A 19,214-nucleotide genomic window follows, 5' to 3' on the forward strand; every position below is an offset into this window, starting at 1 on the left:
TTGTGCCATTCCTTCCACCCCTTACCACCTTCCTTCCGCTTTCACTGCAGGGAAATAAACCACAGGCAACTGAGGTGTGCCCAGGGCAGACCTTTCAGTCTGATTCACACAGAAGTTCCTGCTGCCTGCAGCATCCCTCCGGTGCCTCCGCTACAAAGCACAGGACCTGTTTTACTTTGAGAGCTTTACTTTGGGAGCTTATTTGTGGATTAGACATATCTTCATTTGCGCCCATAAAAATCTGGCTCTTTTTTTCTTTATGCAGACAGTTCTTAAATTGTAACATCAGAGGACCCAAAAACACCTCAGAAAGAGAAAGGTCCCTTTTCAATTTGGGAAAAGGGCGAACACACAGTTGGCATTTGCATGTGGGTGGTGCTTTGTGACGCAAATAAGAAAAGAAAGGGATGTTGGCTTCTTGCCAGTCTGCCTGTCCCCACATGGGAACTCCACGCCTGCTCTGAGCGCCTGTCTGAGGCACGTCTAAGCCTAGGGCTTTGGCAGCCTGACATCTGCCCTCATTCCCTGCTGCCACATGAACAAATGACAGCCCTTCTTTCCATGGAGTGACCAGAGGAATATCCGGGGATTGGGGCACTGGTGTTCTATTGCAGAACTGGGGCTGGGAACTGAAGATCTTTTTTTTCTTTTGTAGAGCATGCTCTGTACTTTACCAAAACCTCAGGGCCACCTCCTCCAACACCCAGCCCTGAGCAGCTGAGAAGAGGAAAATGTGCTTGCAGATGTAACCTCTGATGTGGAGTCTGGGGACAGTCATCTCAGTGTCATTTGGGTCACCTTAAACATTCTTAGCTTAGGGTCGTATTCTGCCTAAGAGTGACACCTTCTATCCTAAGTCACTGGCTCCCGAGGTCAGCTGCTCCATTCTTCTATAATGTGTAATCCATCCCTAGCATGTGCCCTGGCCCCGCATGGTTTGTGAGGACAGCACTACCTTTTTCAGCAAGAGACACTTTGTAGTTCTCCAGGAAGATGAGTTTCAACTTGCTTCCAACCATGGGGTCATTGTTCACCACCTCTGCCACTGAAGTGATCAGCTTTATGATCAGTTTGGCCATGTGATATCCTGGGGCAGCCTTGGGGAAGGGTGTGGACACATGACAGAATGCAGGCATGATGAAGTGGAGAAACGGCCAAAGAGACAAGAGCCCCCAAGTACCCAGGGAAGAGAAGCAACTTACTTTGCCACCGATTATAACTGTTCTGGGCACGAATAGCTTCTTCGGGTCTTTCTTAATGCCTGCAAAAGATGGAGAAGGGGATGGAACGGAGGACGGAGGACGGCCAGGGTGGTGTGCGCTCCACCTCTGGGGGCTGGTCGGGGGCTGCAGGGCTGACTCACGGTTGTACATGGTGACCACATGCAGGCAGTTCAGGAGCTGCCGCTTGTACTCATGGATCCTCTTCACCTGCACGTCAAACATGGAGGATGGGTTGATCTTCACTTTGTACTCCTTCTCCAGGAACTGAGAAAACTTCAGCTTGTTCTCCTGTTGAGACAGTGCATGGGGCCAGGGCCCTTTGGACTCAGAAGCATTGGGTGGGTGGTCTGTTTTTAAAGAGTGGGGCATGAACCCTCCAAGCAAGTGCCGCCGGGCGAAGCACCCACACCGGGAAGCCTCACCTGCTTCACGTTGGAAATCTCCCGGAGGAAGACGTCGTCGCCCAGGAAGCTGTTCAGCTTCGCCAGCTGGCTCAAGTCCTTCACACAGTCCTCCCCGATTTTCTTTCAGTTTAAAGGAAAAGGTGACTCGAATCAGGGAAGGCAGTCAAGCCCACATGAGCAGTTTCTGTCAGTCTGTGGCAAGGGCTCACATGCCCCTAACACTCACACCCCACAGCACACGGAATGGCTTCATTCACAGGAGATGCTGAAAACACCATGTGGGAAGAACACTTGCTATACCTTCAGTGGTATTAAGTGTTAAAAACAGGAAATCTACCTAAAAAGGGTGACAAATAACCCAGGTTCTACTAGTTACTATTAGAGGACAAAGGTCCTGTTAGAGGATGTCTGTTATCCTCTTTTATTAAACAGGGGTACCATCTGTGTGTCGTATGAGCACTGTTCACCAGGGCCAGCTGCGTAATGCGTGGGGTCTCCTTTTTCTGAAATCAAGAATTTCAAGCTGGCTACGGCGGAGAATGAAACCAGTGTGGAGCCCTGTGGGGTTGCACAGGCCACTGGCTTGGGGATGAAGCAGGCCCTGCTGCAGACTGGATTTGCAAGTTATAAGCGCACTCTCTGCCTCTTGAATTCTAGTCAGAAACCCCCTTTCCCTCGGCACTTCCCGGTTACCTCTGCTATTAACTCTGCCAGTCCTGGGTTGCAGAGTAACAGCCAGCGCCTTGGAGTGATCCCATTGGTTTTATTCTGAAACTTGTCTGGCTCTAGCTCACTGAAGTCCTTGAATCTGGAGATGGAAGAGACACATCACTAAACGTGGCTGGAACGGCAGGTTCCCGCATGCTGGATGTAGTTCAGGGTTAGATCTAAGGAGCAGAGTGTAGGCTTAGAAAGGTTAAATAAAAGTGGAGAGAGGGGCTGACAGCAGCTATGGGTGTCATTCTAAATAGAAATCCATTTGCAATTCAAAATAATTACAAGAAAAAATCCAATCTAATCACCTTCATATGATTTCCCGGCACGGACATATATATCAGACTTTTGAGCAGAAGAGTTTTGTTTTTTTTCTTGTAAGTCTAGAATTAGGACTGTTCAGAGAGGAAGGCCTTTTCCTTTTAGAGAAGGGTTCTTTGTATAGAAGACATTACTTTTAAATATTTCACGGGGCCTTTCCTCATCTCCAACCGCACCCCTGCATTCGCTAGCACCGTTCTATTCCTGAGCAATGTGAGACCCACTGCGACAGGGGTGGAGGCTCACACTTGGTTCTTCACGATGTCTGAGTGGATTTTAGCCACGCCGTTCACAGCATGGGAGCCCACAATGCAGAGATGGGCCATGTTGATCCTTTTGCCTCCTTCCTCTTCTATCAGAGACATCCTTCTCAGGCGGTCGACATCTTTAGGAAACAAGGCGGCAATTTTCTAGGCAAAGGAAGAGAAAGGCCTTACTGGTCACTCAGGTTTCCAGCAACCCTGGGATAACGTCATTCACTTCCCAACCAAAACCTTTGATGGAGCAAAGGTAAGACGTCACTCCCACAGAGAGGAGTGAAGATGCCTAGGGAGATGCCATCCCTCCAGGTTAGTATTTTCAAAAGGATGTCATTAACAGAGCCCCACCCGGACTTGAGTGCTTTTGATGTATCAATGAAAGATATGATACATTGAATGATATGATACAATGAATGATACATTGATGTATCAATGACTGAAAGATGGGCCTCAGGTTTGGTAAGAGGGAAGACTGCAGCCACCCTTAACATCTCTAGACCTCCTTCTCAAAAGGGTTATGAATCTGTCAAAGTGACTTACATCTAAATGCTTTTGATTCATCTCGTAAATGATTTGCAAATGTCGAGGAAGCAGCTTTTCCACCAGCTCTACAGGCCAGCGCTCCAGGGCTTCCGGGAGCACTGTATGGTTGGTGTAGGCAAAGGTCTTCTGGGTGATCTCCCATGCCTGCGGGGAGAGGGAGGCTCAGTGCTTGCCTCTGCAGGAAAGGCGGGCTGCAGGTGTGCCCCATCCTGCAGGCCAAACACTTCCTCAACTCCTGCCCGTCAGCAACAGGACAATTCTATCTGCATGTATACAGTCAGACACAATTCCGCTAGGTTCCTGGATGGTCCAGGTAATGGGAACATGTTTTTTTTTGGGGGGGGGGAGCGGGAGGAAAAGCAGTAAATTGTCTGATAAGATTTAGGACAGCATATGCTGATAAATCTTCTCTAGTATCCTAACTTGTCTTTCATTTATTAAACAAACAAAACTTGAGGAATAAAACTTCAGTAATGTTCTGAGAAAGTACCAAGTATGTTTAAAATCGGTGGAGACACCTTCAGTTAGCTGTATTCTGAGGCTAGAGAGTTTAATTTCGAATCCTTTTAGACACAAAAATGGCAAACACAATATAAGCCTTAATATAGCCACTGAGCTGTGTCCCATTAGCAATGTGTTTATTTATTTCTTAGTCTTACTCCCTGTAAAGCAGTAAGAGCTGAGACATGTCAGCGCCAGGCCAAAGTTTACCTTTAATTGTTGGAAGTTAGCAACAGTGACTTATTTTGAAACACTGTGAAAGGCGCTTTGGGCAGAATCTCTTAAGCACAGATATTCTGGCCAGTCAAAGGAAAAAGAAGCCAAAGCATCCGGACCTTGGACCAGGGCAATTTTTCAATGTCCACAAAAATCCTCATCAGCTCGGGGATGGCGAGCGCAGGGTGAGTGTCGTTCAGCTGGATGGCAACCTGCAAGGGGAAAACCGACGTGAAGGTCACCGACGGCCCAGGCCCTTGTTCTCATCCATGCCTCACACGTGCACCAAACAAAACGTCTGCCCTCTACGGAAGGCTTTAAGTATACTGTAGCTACTCAGTTTTTTTTTTTAATTGAAGTATAGTTGATTTAAAATATTGTGTTAGTTTCAGGTGTACAGCATAGTGATTCAGTTATATATAAATATTCTCAGATTGTTTTCCATTATAGGTAAGTAAATTTCCTGGGCTACACAGGAAATCCTTGTTGCTTATCTATTTTATGTATAGCAGTGTGTATCTGTTAATCACATACTCCTAGCTTGCCTCCCTCCACCCCCTTTGGTAACCACAAGCTTGTTTTCTATGTCTGTGAGTCTGTTTCTGATTGGTATATAGACACTCAGATTTCTTTTAGCATGGAGACAGAGGAGTAAATCTGATGGAAGTCCTGATGCCCTCAGTTGTTCCCGCCTGCGTTCAGGCTGAGTACTCGCCTGATCTGGGAAGGCATCAAACGCAGTTTCGGCACTCCTGCTGGACCCAAGCTTAGAGGCTTTGAAACGTCGGATGACATCTTGCAAGGTAGCAGCCACCACAAAGTACTCCTGCTTCAGTCTCAGCTCCTTCCCTTCAAAAAACTTCAAGCCAGAGAGACTGAGTGAGAGGGCTCACATTGCTAGGAGTGGCCAGAACATGGGTGGCGTCCCCTAGCAGGGGACTTTAAGGCTAAAGCCCATGGGATGTCTGGTGGAAGCTGGCAGGTTGAATGCCAAGCATCAGCCTCCTGAAACTCCACTAAAATGACAGTAAAGGGATTGACAAAAGGCATGATAAAGGATGAAGGGAATGGAGAGAAGACAACAGCAACAACTTTTCAGAAGCTGAAAAACAGATGGATAAATGGTAAACCGAACCAGAAGATCCAGGAAAGCTGCATCCTGACCTGGTAGTGGAGAAAAACCAAAGGAACAACCCAGTGTGTACACTGAAGCTCCCAAAAGGCCCAAGAAGTGTCAGCATTGGGTGCCTCCAGAAGTAGGGGTGAAGAGGGGGAAAAGGTTAGTGGGGAGCCTAAGAAGCAGTTGGCCTCAGACCTCCTCTCCAATTCCCTCAACTGGACAATCTCCTTTGCCAACTCAGGCAGAAGCTGGAGGTCTGTTCTCTGGAGATGGTATAACAGGGGTCTCTGGACTGGAGGGCAGGAGGTAAAGTGGGAGGCAGGGGTACCATCCCATACTAAAAATGGGGGAAGAGGCTCAGTGAAAGTTTATGTACTAAATACTGATGCTTTCAGTCTTCTCTCCCAACTGAATTTGAGAACACAGGCAGCCAGTGTTAATTCCACCAGGAGAGAAGCTGCAAGCGTCTTCTCTAGGGAATTCAACCAGCACAGGAGGGAGGACCTAAAGACATGGACATGAGGAACTCCACCAGGAAGCAGCCCCAGCAGGTCACAGGTGAGGGAAACCAAATAGATAAATCCCAAACAAGTGTACAGAGCTCCCCAAAACTTGTTGGTACCTTTCTCTTAAGTTTCAGTGGGCAGCTAAGGACCATTAGACAGCTAAGAAAAACTTCTAAAACATGTTAAAATAATAAAAGCCAACTTAGAGGTAACAGAGATTAGAGAAAAGAATGATTATAAGAATACTACCGGTATCCTCAGATAGATTAGATATTGTATTCAAGAAATACGAATAAGATGCTTCAAGAAAATATCTAGAGCAAAAAAAGATTACGTGGAAATTAAAACATGACAGCCAAAGTGAAAAACCCAATAGGAAGATTGGAAGAGAGAGTTGTGATTGCCCAAAACGTGAGCAGGAAGACAAAGAGATGATAAATAAAAGAAAAAAGGTAAGAAGACTAAAGAACCAGTTGAGGATGTTTAACAATTCCAGACTGTTTGTCAGAGAGCTGTAGTCCTGTGCCCCCAGACTGAAAGGGTACCCAGGCGTGATAAGTGAAAGCAGACTTACACCAAAGCACACCCCCCAAAACTTTTAGTACACTCGGAGAGAGGGGTTTTGGAGAGGGACAGAGGGAGGGGGAGAGGGAGACTAGAAGCTTTCAAAGGGGGAAAAAAGCAGAATTCAAACAAAAGATCAAGAATCCAATTGCACTGTACTTTTCGGCAACACCAACAACTAGGAGATTAAAAAAAAAAAACTTTGAGTCTTCAGTATCCAGGCAAACTCCCAATGAGAGGGAAAAATAAAGACATTTTCCAACATGCAAGGTCTCAAAAAAACTGACCTCACTTGCACCCTTTCCTAGGAAGCCCCAGGCATGTGTACTACCAAAACAAGGGAGCAAACCAAGACGTGGGATCCTGGAAACAAATGATCCCCGAGAGTATATGAGCACAGACGTCCTCAGAACAATGGGAAACGTAGATCCCAGGATGACAGCGGAGCAGCCAACCAGAAGAGATCCAGAAGAGACTTCAAGAAGACTGAGTCAACAGAATACCTAAGGTGTTTGAATATATTGAGAGGAAATTTCTACGACTGGGGTAGAGTGTAGGCTAAATTAGGGAAAAGTACTCAGAAAACCAAGCAAACAAACAAAACAATGATTAACTCCAGGAAAGGAGAACATTTTAAGGAAAGGAAAAATAATCAAGAGACGATGACATGTATTGTGCACAGATCAGCTGTCTGTAGCACTGACAGCGTCATAATAATGTAAACACTAGCTGAAGAGCTAGTGCAAATCACCATGTAATTATGTTGAGAGAGTGGGCATAGAAAACGTGTTTTTGTGGTGGGGGTGGAAGTCTACGGGAGGAAGGGAGCTAAACTCTCATCTTCAGTAGCGGGGAGTCAATATTGTAAAAAGAGGAAATCACGAAGCAGCAGTAACAGCATGTTGTTAGAAATATGGAGGTTAAGTATCCAGGAAAGCAATTCAAAGCAAGGGGATGTAGTTGCTTTGGGGAAGTGGGAAATAGGAGACTGATTTTATAGTAAGCCTCAGAGAGCTGCTTTTCTCTTTAAACTATGTGCAGGTACAACTTTGATAAAAGTTTAAAAACCAAAAGAAAAATTTAAAGTCATTAATAGGAAACTGTCTGGATTGATATTACCAATGGGAATTTATAGGTGGTAGAATTCGGAATTTTTTTTTTTACTTGGTAGTTTTTTATATTGCTTATATTTCTTTTTCTAATAGCATGTTTCATAGTAAAAAATATAATGAAATCATTATTCTAAAAAAAGCACATGAATCCATCCACAATGAATTTAAATGTTTATTGAGTTAGGGAATTTTTAATGTGCTAGAAATAAATGATTAATTAAACAATCACTGACCTCAGTTAAGTTCAAACTACTGGGGAGAGACAGATGTATAATCAAGGCTTGAAATCAAACAAGACAGTTTTTAAAAACATTTATGTTGTATTTAAGTGTATACACAGTACTTTGGGGACCTGAATACTCAGGTGATTTCTTTATCTGAGCCCTGAAAGCTAAGTAGGAATTTGAGGTGAGCGCAGAGGGCCAGAGTATTCCCTGCACGCAGAGGAAACCTGGGCAAAGCATGGAGGTTAGAAAGAACAGGGCAAATAATCCTCTACAGCTGGGACCTATTGCTAGGGCAAGATCACAGAGGATGTGTCAGAACTGATGACCACATAGATGAAGATACACCTACAATTCTGTACTTCTCTTAGGGGTAAGCAAAAGCCTTAAAGAATTTTAAGCAAGGAAAAAAAAAATCTCATTAGTTGCAGAGTGAGGACAGGGGGCGAGACTCTTGGAAGACAGACAAATAGGGCTATGGCCAAGTTGGGGAGAGGGAATGAGTCTGTTCTTGTGGTTACAGTACGAAAAAGATTTATCAACTTCTACTTAAAAACAAGCATAACTCTGAGAGCTACCTTTTCTGCCCAATGCATTTAGTCAACTTTGCACCCCATGCTAACCTAGTATGTGTTATCAATTGTTGTGGATGATTATTTCCAAGTAAAGTTAGGTTTGGGCCCTACTGAAGACAGGAGGATGAATTTCAAGCCCCTTCTAGTTAAACAATCCTGCAGGCTTGGGTTTGGCTAGGCAGTGTGGCCCCAGTCTTGGAAGGATTCTTACTTTAATTGACCTTGAAACAGAACAGTCTTTTGCTTTTGAGTTACAGATTTCTTTTAAGGTACTGAAGCCACATCGTTTCTCCCAAAGGAAAAATAACACATACCATTAAGTTCCTAAAAATGCTGCAGCAAATCCACTTAATCCTCCTTGGAGATGGATTTAACACTGAGTGGACATCTGGTCTTAGGATCATTTATGTCCTAGTCCCCAAGATCCTTGTTTTGTGGACATCTTTGTGGAGCAGAGTACTAGTTTGGTTACTTCTGAGATTATTATTTAAAAGAAAAATCATTATAGCGTCCAGAAAATTATTTTACTCATGGAGAAGTTAGAGCTAAGTATGTTTTAACCCACTAAGAATCCATAACGTGGGCTTCCCTGGTGGCGCAGTGGTTGAGAGTCCGCCTGCCGATGCAGGGGACACGGGTTCGTGCCCCAGTCCGGGAAGATCCCACATGCCGCAGAGCGGCTGGGCCCATGAGCCATGGCCGCTGAGCCTGCGCATCCGGAGCTTGTGCTCCGCAACGGGAGAGGCCACAACAGTGAGAGGCCCGCATACGGCAAAAAAAAAAAAAATCCGTAACAGTCATCTGAGATCCAGTTCCAAGTGTTTTTTTTTTTTCTTAAACTAAGTTATTTTTCGTGTAAACTTTGGAATGATCACCTATAAGAAAAAGTTTAATGAGATAAATAAGTGGCATAAGAAACAAGTGTCTGCTCCTGGGTCTATTCTGAGGTCCATGACCCCACCTTGCCTTGGGTCAGAGGAGACCCATGAGTGAGGGGAAGAGGACAGGCAAGACACCTCCAGGGACTTCTGATGCTGTGGATGAAATTTCTGTTTGGAAAGGAAGGAGTGCTTCACCTGTACTGCACCTCATCTTTTATAGCCAGGTTTTGTTTTGAAATACATGTACAGAGCCTCCCAATTAGTGATGGGGTCACTAATCAAGGGCGAAACACCAATTCTGACTTCATGAATTGTACAAATTCGTTTTCCTTACATGGGTGGGAGGGGAAATCTACACAAGTCAGGAAGAGATATGGTGATTATTCCTCACTGAAGGAAAAACCCCAGTATTAAGTATGTGCTTTATGGCTACTGAATAGGTGCTTCTGAAATAAGCTGCTTCTGTTTCCACTGAGAAAGCAAGCTTGATCACTCACATTATCATTGGGATAGAGGACCCGGGAGATGTTCTCGGCCAGATTCCGGTCCAGCACAGCCTGAATGTAGTCTCCAACGTTAACTGAGGGAAACGTTAGAAAAATGAATAAACAGACGAGCCAACCACTGTTTTCAGAAGCCCCCTGATCTCACCTGATGCTTGTTGGGTACCATGTGGGATTCCTAAAAATCCAAAGAGATTTCAGCAAACCTTCATGCTGTGATTCACATGACAGTCTAGACTGAAGGACTGATTTAACCATGTGCCCCATACCTGCTCCATATAATGCTTTAGTCACTAAAGAGTTTGGATCAGAAACTCAGTGCAACTTGGCTCTAATTATTGGACAGAAAGATTAAAGGTACACATGAGGAAAGGGAGCCCACGCTGTACTCACAGTCTCTGAGGTTAAAGTCATTGGGTGCGCGAGCGGACCAGAGGCGCATGGTGTTGACCGTGTTGTTCAGATATCCAGGCACCGGGGTGTCATATGGAAGAGCAAGGACCACCTGCGGGGTGAAACCAAAGCAGCTACTTACTGTTACCCATGTGGATGGAGGAGGTTGAACAGAGGTGGGAGACAGCAGCTGGAATTTGGTTCCTGGCTCCATCACCAACTCAAACTGTATGATCCCTAAACCAAGCTAAGGGTCCCAAGGCTGGAGGTGGTATTAGGGGCCATGTCGGTCCTTCTCCCACTTGGAACAATATGGATGGCTGGAATGACCCAGACAGATGGTCCCAGATGGTCCTCCACATCATTTCCACGCTGACTTCCCTTTGTGTCCCTTGCCCTGATCTGGACACAGATCTTTCATGTTTCAAGATCAAGCCATTGCTCTAAAGATAGCAAAATATGATGTGCAAAGTGGTAAATGTGAATCTGTACCCATTAAAAAACAGTAATCAAGACAAGTTTCATGTAGGCTATTCAATGATCTGATTTCAAATATGGTGAAAATTAGCAGAATAGGAAATTTATGAAGATAAATATTACATATGATGTTTAAAATGCTATGCTGGATTTTTCAAAGTTGCACGAAGAAGAGTTATTTTAGTGATCTAACAAATAAGCTGATAATTAGCTGAGATGTGTCTAAGAGGTGAGCTTTGGAAAATTTAGCTCAGTATTTGTGACAGTCATGGAAATAGAGAAGAACGGGAAGATGAACCATGTTTCACATGAATTTAAAATTTATGTGGGAGAAGACAATTTTCTATTCCCTGCCTCATCAGAATCAAGCTCTAAGGAAGGGGAATGACAGATGGATTGAATTGGAGGATGCTAGAGATCATCTAGTGCAACTTAAGGTGTTTTGGATATGAGGGGAATGAAGCTGCGAGAGAAGTGACTTACCCAAGGTCATAGTCAGTGGTAGTGTTGAAACCTAACCACAGATCTCTTTAATTTGGTCTGCTGAATTATGAAGGAATGAAACACTCTAGCCTATATCAATCAGTCACATACATTCAGTCATGCTTTCATGAACATCATAACCACAGAGTAATAAATCACATTTATGTGAATATCTTTTACTAGGAAATAAAGATCTCTGGAGTTCTAAGAGCAAGTTGTGGTCAATCAGGAGAAGTCACTTACAGAGTGGGACTCTGAGTCTGGGTCCAAACATGACTTGTCCTTCTGACCCTCAAAGCATAATTGAGGCAGCTGGGGAAGCACATGGCTTGGAGGTCCCTTTAGAGAACTTCAGGGAGAAGTTGCCACCTCAGAGCTCACACGAGGCTGTGCTTTCTTTGGGATGCTCCCATCGTGGTGGGAGCATGAGAGCCAGGACTCCCCTCATGAGCAATGTCCCATCAGCCTGGGCACTTGTTCAGAGATGCACTGCAGTGTGAGGCTCCTTCCTGAGAATCCTTCTTTCCCTCTCTCTCTTCACAGGTGTCACACCTGCGTTGCAGTCTGAACGACTTCCCCCCTCCTCCAGTCCCCTTTCCCTTTATCTTTCACAGGCATTTCTGCAATAGATCACTTGTACTTCTAATTCTCCCTTCTGTCTGCTTCCCAGAGGACCTGAACTGACACAAGAAATGAAACAAGTAACTCAGTTTACTGGAAGCCTTCACAGCAGGCATACATGAGGTCTGACCTCACTAGCTACAAATCTGGGGCTGATCAGGCAGTGGCATCAATCCATAAAATTCTGCACAGGTTGGGTCAGCTCACCCTTTATTACATCTGCCCCATAAACTTGCCTTTGTGGGCACAGAAAAACACACTCTCCCTAATTGAATTTCTGGATGTATTATGAAAATGTCTAGAGGTGCTTTGTAAATATATCATCAGGTCATCATAAGGTCATCAGTGGGACTTACGAAGTAAACAGAATGCTTCCAGGATTGGGAGTATAACCTGCGTACGTTTAAACAGATCAGAAGCCACTGGAAGTTTTAGACACCAAATACTTGCTAGATTAATACCCAAAACATGTGAGAATTCTTTAGGCATATTAACAATTGATTTGTTGCAGTTCTTATGGTCATATTTGTAATCAACTGCAACTCAGTTGTGGTCTATTGTTTAACCAAAATAAAAGGGGAGTGGTGGATAGAGGGAAACATCTTGAAATTACAGTATTAGTTTCTTCCTTATTATATATAATGACCGATTTTAGCTTCTAATCCATTATTTCATATGCTGAAAAAATCACGTTCAGATAGGAAAAACTTTAAAAGCAGTCTTTCTTTTGTGAACTGTGAATAGCCTTGCATGGATTAGCAGAATAAAGCATCAGCTTAGAAGTCCACTATAACATGGGTCTAGAGTCCGCAAACAAACTGCATTTAGCATTATGATACTGAATTTTGTTCCTGATTTTGCCATATAAGAACAGCATTTCCTTGGTCTTTACCATTTTCTTTAAGCTTTTAAAGTGGCCAGTGAGACATCTTTTCTGGCCTAAGACTATATTTACTAAACAGATATCTCAAGTGGAGCCTCCAGTGGTTGGACAGTGCGATCCAGTAGTTCTTAGGGGTTATTTATCAGGACGTATGAAGACAGCAAAGCACAAACCACCCCTAGAGGAGCTGAAAAGTAAATTGTTCAGTAGCAGGGTAACACTCGAATGTGGTGGCAGGATAAATACACGGCCGTGAATTAAGCACACTTGGACCGACACCAGCATTATTTCTCTAGAAGTGATTTGGCACACAGTAACAGAGTGCATTTTGCAATATTTTGCCTTGTTTTTCTTGACTTTGTAATGAAGAAGAACTCTGGTAATCCTTTGAATAAATACTTCACTTTAAAAATATTTACCCCTTAGAATTTACAAGTCAATGTACATATGGCAGTGGGGTGAGGAATGACATTTAACTTTATTCAATCTTGGTTTCAACAGCTTTATATAAAACTGGAGAGCTAAGCATGCTGGGATTATAGAATTGATTAATTTCTTATAAACCAGATGACAAAATGACCCTGGTAAGTCACTTGACCTTGGGGAAGTCACTTCTCTCTTGGCCTCAGCTCCCTGGTCTCCAAAATGAGTGGGTTCACCAAGAGACGTAACAGATTTATTTATAAAAATATACTTTATTATTCAATATACAACACACTATACTCAACACCACATACACGTCACACGCTGTGCCATCCTCTATACAATGCTCAGCGCGAGGACTCTCAGAATACCTGCGTGTTGATCCACTTGGTTCCGGCCTCTGTGTGCTCTACGTTCCCGTAGAAGTGAACAGGCAGCATGAACTCGGGGCGGGCCTTCTCCCAGGGGTTTCCGTGCCTGAGCCAGTCATCTGCCTCTTCTATCTGCAAAAAGGACATGGCTTAGAATTTGTTTTTCAGGAGCGGTGGACCTAGCCCTTCAATTATATCAAATTAAAAATATTTGGGGGGACTTCCCTGGTGGTGCAGTGGTTAAGAATCCGCCTGCCGATTCAGGGGACACAGGTTCGGTCCCTGGTCCACGAAGATCCCACGTGCCTCGGAGCAACTAAGCCCGCGAGCCACAACTACTGAGCCCATGTGCCACAACTACTGAGCCTGCGCTCTAGAGCCCGTGAGCGGCAACCACGGAAGCCCATGCGCCTAGAGCCCGTGCTCTGCAACCAGAGAAGCCACCGCAATAAGAAGCCCGCGCACCGCAACGAAGAGTAGCCCCTACTCGCCACAACTAGAGGAAGCCCGTGTGCAGCAACAAAGATCCAACGCAGCCAAATAAATAAATTTATAAAAATATATATATATATTTTTGACTGAATCAACTCAAGAATACTGTTTTGGCAAGAAAGATGTTGGTTCTGTCAATTTCAGTTCATCTTTGTTATTGTCGTACAGCCTAAATCAACAACAATACTGGCTAGTATTGCTCTAAATGTTTTATACATATTATTGCATTTAATCCTCATAGCAAATATAGGAGGGATCTATGGCTTCTCCCTTTGTTAAGGAAATTGTAACTTGCTCAAAGTTGCACGGATAGTAAATGATACAGGTAAGATTTGATGGTAGGTCTGTGAGTTCTAAAGCCTGTGTCTTAACATCTGTGAATCCAATTGTCTAGCTTGAGGGAAAGAGAGAGGCTTCCCAGGGATGTTTATTGTTGGATACCTGGACCTGATGGGTCCTACATTATGGTTTCTGTCAAGAGCTTTGTGCCTTGAAAGCACAGAATCGGTTGAGAAAAACTACTCATAGAAAGCTCCCTTAATAAGGCTTATTTCAGTATAGGCACAGAACACTATTACTTTTTTTTTCATTTTTTAATTTGTAGTATAGTTGATTTACAATATTGTGTTAGTTTCAGGTGTACAGCATAGTGTTTCAGTATTTTTGCAGATTATATTCCATTATAGGTTATTATAAGATAATAGGTATACTTTCCTGTGTTATACAGTATATCCTTGTTGCTTATCTATTTTATACATAGTAGTTTGTTAATACCATATCCCTAATTTGTCCCTCCCCCCGTTCCTTCTCCCCTTTGGTAACCACAAATTTGTTTTCTATATCTGTGAGTCTGTTTCTGTGCTGCATATGCATTCATTTGTATTATTTTTTAGATTCTACATATAAGTGATAACGTATAGTATTTGTCTTTCTCTGTGTGACTTATTTCACTAAGCATAATATTATCTAGGTCCATCCATGTTGCTGCAAGTGGCAGTATTTAATTCATTTTTTATTGCTGAGTAATATTCCATTGCATATATATACACCACATCTTCTTTATCCATTCATCTGTTGATGGGCACTTGGGTTGCTTCCATGCCTTGACAATTGTAAACAGTGCTTCTATGAACACTGGGGTGCATGTATCTTTTTGAATTAGCGTTTTCATTTTTTCCAGATATATACCCAGGAATGGAATTGCTGGACCATATAGTAGTTCTATTTTTAGTTTTTTAAGGAACGTCCATACTTATTTCCATAGTGGCTGCACCAATTTACATTCCCATCAACAGAACACATTTTGTAGTCTTTGTTTAATTGAATCCTTATGGAATTTTGATCTGATAATGATTATTTATTTATTTATTTGGTCATGCCAGGTCTTAGTTGCAGCATGTGTGCTCCTTTGTTGCAGCCGGGGTGGGTGGGGGGGCTTCTTAGTTGCAGCTCACCAGCTCCTTAGTTGCGGCATGCGAACTCTTAGTTGCAGCACGCATGTGGGATCTAGTTCCCTGACCAGGGCTGGAACCCGAGCCCCCTGCATTGGGAGCGTGGAGTCTTAACCACTGCACCACCAGGGAAGTCCCATGAACTATTATTTCTAATTCGTTTTGAAAATGACATATACTAAAATGTAAGGAATTTCTTTTATTGACAATTACAACATTTTCCCATGTATTTATGTCAATTTATAACAAAATATTTCTCATAAAAATTTAAAAATCTAATTTGTATTTAGGGTATCCTGGACATCAAATGCATTTTGTTTTCTATAAAGAAACAAATAAAAATGCCAAAACAAGAACAAAAGACACATGGTGGGGCTGGGGTTGCATTTTTAAAGTAAAGGTGTTATGAGTGAAACCTTTAAAATATTCCATATACATTAAAAAATGCAATCGTGTTCTGGCAAGAAGGGAGGGGTAAGGTTTTTAGTACAAAGCTCCCTTGTCAATGAGATTACCCCCAATATGGTTATTTTACCTACCTGATTCCTCATCCTTCCCTCTTAGAAAACTCAGCTTTAGTTTAAAAAGATATTAATGATGAATTATGACACAATGCTGGATCCTTCATGATCACCTATGTATGAGTTCAGTGTCTGCCCCAGGCACAGTGTGGAGAGAGGCAAACAAACACAGCTATCTTTTGAGATATTAGACAAAACATTAATGTCAACAACCAGACAAGCAAACACACATCCATTTATTCAAACATTGATCATATTGGGAATGCTAGTAAGCTGCCCATTAACAAGAGCTACCAGCATCATGATGAATGAAAAGGGGACACACAGAAACAACATCTTCGGATAGAAGGTCTGGAATTAGAGAGCTGCAGGAGGGTGTAGCAGATGCAGGATGAAGCCTAGGGAAGGCTGGACCTAGATGTGAGCTAATCAGTACAATGCACCTTGTTAAAATGCAGAGTCTCAGGCAGTCTGGGGAGGGGTCTTAAATTTTCCATTTAAAAATTTGCATCTTGGGGCTTCCCTGGTGGCGCAGTAGTTGAGAGTCCGCCTGCCAATGCGTGGGATACAGGTTTGTGCCCTGGTCCGGGAAGATTCCACATGCCGCGGAGCGGCTGGGCCCGTGAGCCATGGCAGCTAAGCCTGTGCGTCCAGAGCCTGTGCTCCGCAAGGGGAGAGGCCACAACAGTGAGAGGCTCGCGTACCGCAAAAAAAAAAAAATTGCATCTTAACATGTAGCCAGCGGGTACACGGTGCAGCAGGGAGCTACACAGCGATACAAAGTCAGGAACTGTAATTCAGAATTGAGACTTCGGCTATCCCATTCATAAAGAGAACAAAAATACAATTAAAATTTAACAAGGAAAGGATTGAATTTTATCAGTTGATAAGAAATTGGTTAAGTTAGAGTCCTCTAGCTCGTGTTAATAACTAGAAACTCTATGAAAAATAAATGAGGATATGCACAAAGATCAAACATTCTGACTTACAAAACACTTCACGCTGCACTTAGGCAAGAGCAGTGTTCTGGGTTTCAAATTACTGGTCAATGTGAACACACAATGCTTCCTGTAACAGGAAAGAACCTTACGGCCTATCTGCCTCACTTCAGCATTCAGAACTGTTGTAAAATACACCTTAAGTTTTTACATGAACCAGGAGGACGAGGAGGCAGAAACAGCATTCCTCTCGAAAATTATGTCCACAGGTGAGCTGACAAGATATTTTCTGCTGCAAAATGCAGCAGAAGCAGACTCTTCTCCCCTCAAGCACTGTGAAATGCCCGTACAAGAGAGGCTGAACACTGGGCTTCCCACCACTGGCCGGCCCCTCCTGGCCTCCTTTGCAAATCAGAAGCTGCATTTGCTCTTTTGAGGACATGCTGTTAAGCAACAAGGGACTAGTCAGCCAGTCACTCTCAATGTTGGTCTGATTTTTCCTGCCAAATAATGGCTGGTTTTCATTTCACTGGGTTAACAAGTTCTGGAGGAGAACAGGACTCCTAGCTTGCTGCTCTTTATTGAGTCTCTTCCTGATTTTGGCAAGAAATCAGCCAACACTTCCCTCAGTTATGCAAAGCCTGTTTTTAAGGTAAATTGAAAAATAGATATTTCATAAAAGCAAGCTGGTCTGAGCAGATCAGAGGAGAAAGAGAGAACTGCCTCCAGCCACCCCAGCTCAATCCACAGAGGCTGCGGGATGGTGATAAACCTCCTTTCTATCTTGCTTTCTTCCAACAAATCAACAAACTGGTCTGTAAATTTAGATTTCCACGTTAGCAGTGATCCCTGAGTGCACTAGCTTGCTGAGCCATATGAAGGGCAGGGGCCAGACGGGAGGAGAGCTTCCATTTATATACAAGTGGGCTGTGTGGATCTGAACATCCCAGATGAAAAGGAGCTGAGACAAAGCAAGCAGGAGACTGTGGCGTGGGGAGCAGCGTGCCCGCCTGGGTGGTGGTGGCAGTGGTGGTGTGTGTGTGGGGGGATGCATGGCAGCTGGATCTGGGGTCTTCCTAGAGAGATTACTCGGTGGGATCTATTCCAGCCAGCATGGAAGCAGAGGTCAGCTCAGGGCCTCTGTGAGTGACTGAATTCGAAGAAACGCTTTTCCCCTCAACTGTGGGATACACGGGACATGAAGAACCAGTGAGCAACCAACAGGAGTTGTCAACAAACTTTGCTTTCTGATGGTACCAGTCATTGGTAAATGTTTCTGGGGAACACCAGGAATTCAACAATGGCCAGGAGAGGGAGGCTTGCTGGGTAATGTGAACTGTGCATGGCTAGGTATAGCAGGGTTCTAAGAGAAAGAATGTTCCAGCAGACTGCTTGATTCAACCCTGAGATTTCTACTAACAGCGTCTTTCCACTCAGAACTTTAGTGTGTGACTGTTTAACTTGAGGCTGTCGCAACTGCCTTTCCCCCTCTTCCTCCCAGTGGCCAGTCATTTTCAGAGGACTATCCTGAGAAGGTTTCAATGATCCCCATTAGAGTTCGAGGTAAGTCAAGCATTTGAGCAATAAAATTGTTTTCCTTGGGGGGGGTGGGGTGGAGTTCACAACACACACTTTATTACTGCAAATCTTCCTTGAAGAGAGCCTTCAAAAACTGAAAGTCTATCAACCTTTAAAAATCTTCCTAGTTTGTGCAATTTTCATCAGCCTTCTCCATTGTAAGAGCAACCATGTAGCTGATGTGAGTAGAGCAGTGACCATGCCCCCAAAAGGCATTCTGCTTTCCTGGAAGATATTTTTTGTTTTTCACGGAAACAGTTTCTTTTTTATGTTTGCTTTTTAAAATCCCATCCCAGTGAACAATGGCTATGGTAGATAAAATTAGGTGTCCTTCTGACTCAATTTCAGTTGTAATGAAAGAAGTGATGATGTAGTAAAGCTAGCTTAGCTTTGGAGACTAGCAAAAGCCACTTGGTCTCTCTTTTTCCTTTAAAAACACTAGAATATATACTTCTTGGGTCTCACAGGAGACAAGGGATGGTTTCCTGAAATAAGGCCATTTAAAAGTAGCAAAGGTCATAGGTGGGATTAATAAAGAGTGACCTTTCATAAGACTTTGGGGGAAAATGCACTTGAAAGACAATTTTTTGAGACTGATCTGCTGAGTTAAAAAAAATCTTTCACAGAAAAGTAAGAAATAAAATCCTTAAACATCCTGGGGTATAATGAGTACCATACAGGATACAAAGACTGAGAAAGGATACCATGTCCATGTATTGCTTGGTCAGGTTGTGTTAAAATCTTGGTCCAACTGGAAATGCCTGCCAAGCTAGGCTTCTCACCATGTAGCCCTAGATTACTTCACTGTGGAAGGGAACCAATTATTATTTTTGTTTGTTTGTTTGTTTTTTTGTTTGTTTTTTTTTTTTGGTACGCGGGCCTCTCACTGTTGTGGCCTCTCCCGTTGCGGAGCACA

General features: G+C 43.5%; 1 protein-coding gene across 3 annotated transcripts in view; it reads right to left on the bottom strand.

Annotated features, from left to right (window-relative positions):
* Positions 1 to 19,214, bottom strand: part of PYGL (glycogen phosphorylase L) — a 57,605-nt gene that overhangs the window by 24,333 nt on the left and 14,058 nt on the right. For all 3 annotated transcript variants that reach the window (XM_027111219.1, XM_027111218.1, XM_027111220.1), the window contains exons 5-16: positions 13,319 to 13,450; positions 10,061 to 10,172; positions 9,662 to 9,744; positions 4,898 to 5,041; positions 4,302 to 4,394; positions 3,463 to 3,609; positions 2,909 to 3,072; positions 2,321 to 2,435; positions 1,646 to 1,747; positions 1,364 to 1,511; positions 1,203 to 1,261; positions 956 to 1,097 (exon numbers count right to left, since the gene is read on the bottom strand). In XM_027111219.1, coding sequence (XP_026967020.1) covers positions 956 to 1,097; positions 1,203 to 1,261; positions 1,364 to 1,511; positions 1,646 to 1,747; positions 2,321 to 2,435; positions 2,909 to 3,072; positions 3,463 to 3,609; positions 4,302 to 4,394; positions 4,898 to 5,041; positions 9,662 to 9,744; positions 10,061 to 10,172; positions 13,319 to 13,450 — 1,441 coding nt within the window. The remainder of the gene's footprint in view (positions 1 to 955; positions 1,098 to 1,202; positions 1,262 to 1,363; positions 1,512 to 1,645; positions 1,748 to 2,320; positions 2,436 to 2,908; positions 3,073 to 3,462; positions 3,610 to 4,301; positions 4,395 to 4,897; positions 5,042 to 9,661; positions 9,745 to 10,060; positions 10,173 to 13,318; positions 13,451 to 19,214) is intronic.

The sequence above is a fragment of the Aethalodelphis obliquidens genome, unplaced genomic scaffold (assembly GCF_003676395.1).
Source record: "Aethalodelphis obliquidens isolate GAN/ISIS:26980383/991018 unplaced genomic scaffold, ASM367639v1 scaffold10, whole genome shotgun sequence".
NCBI lineage: Eukaryota > Metazoa > Chordata > Mammalia > Artiodactyla > Delphinidae > Aethalodelphis > Aethalodelphis obliquidens.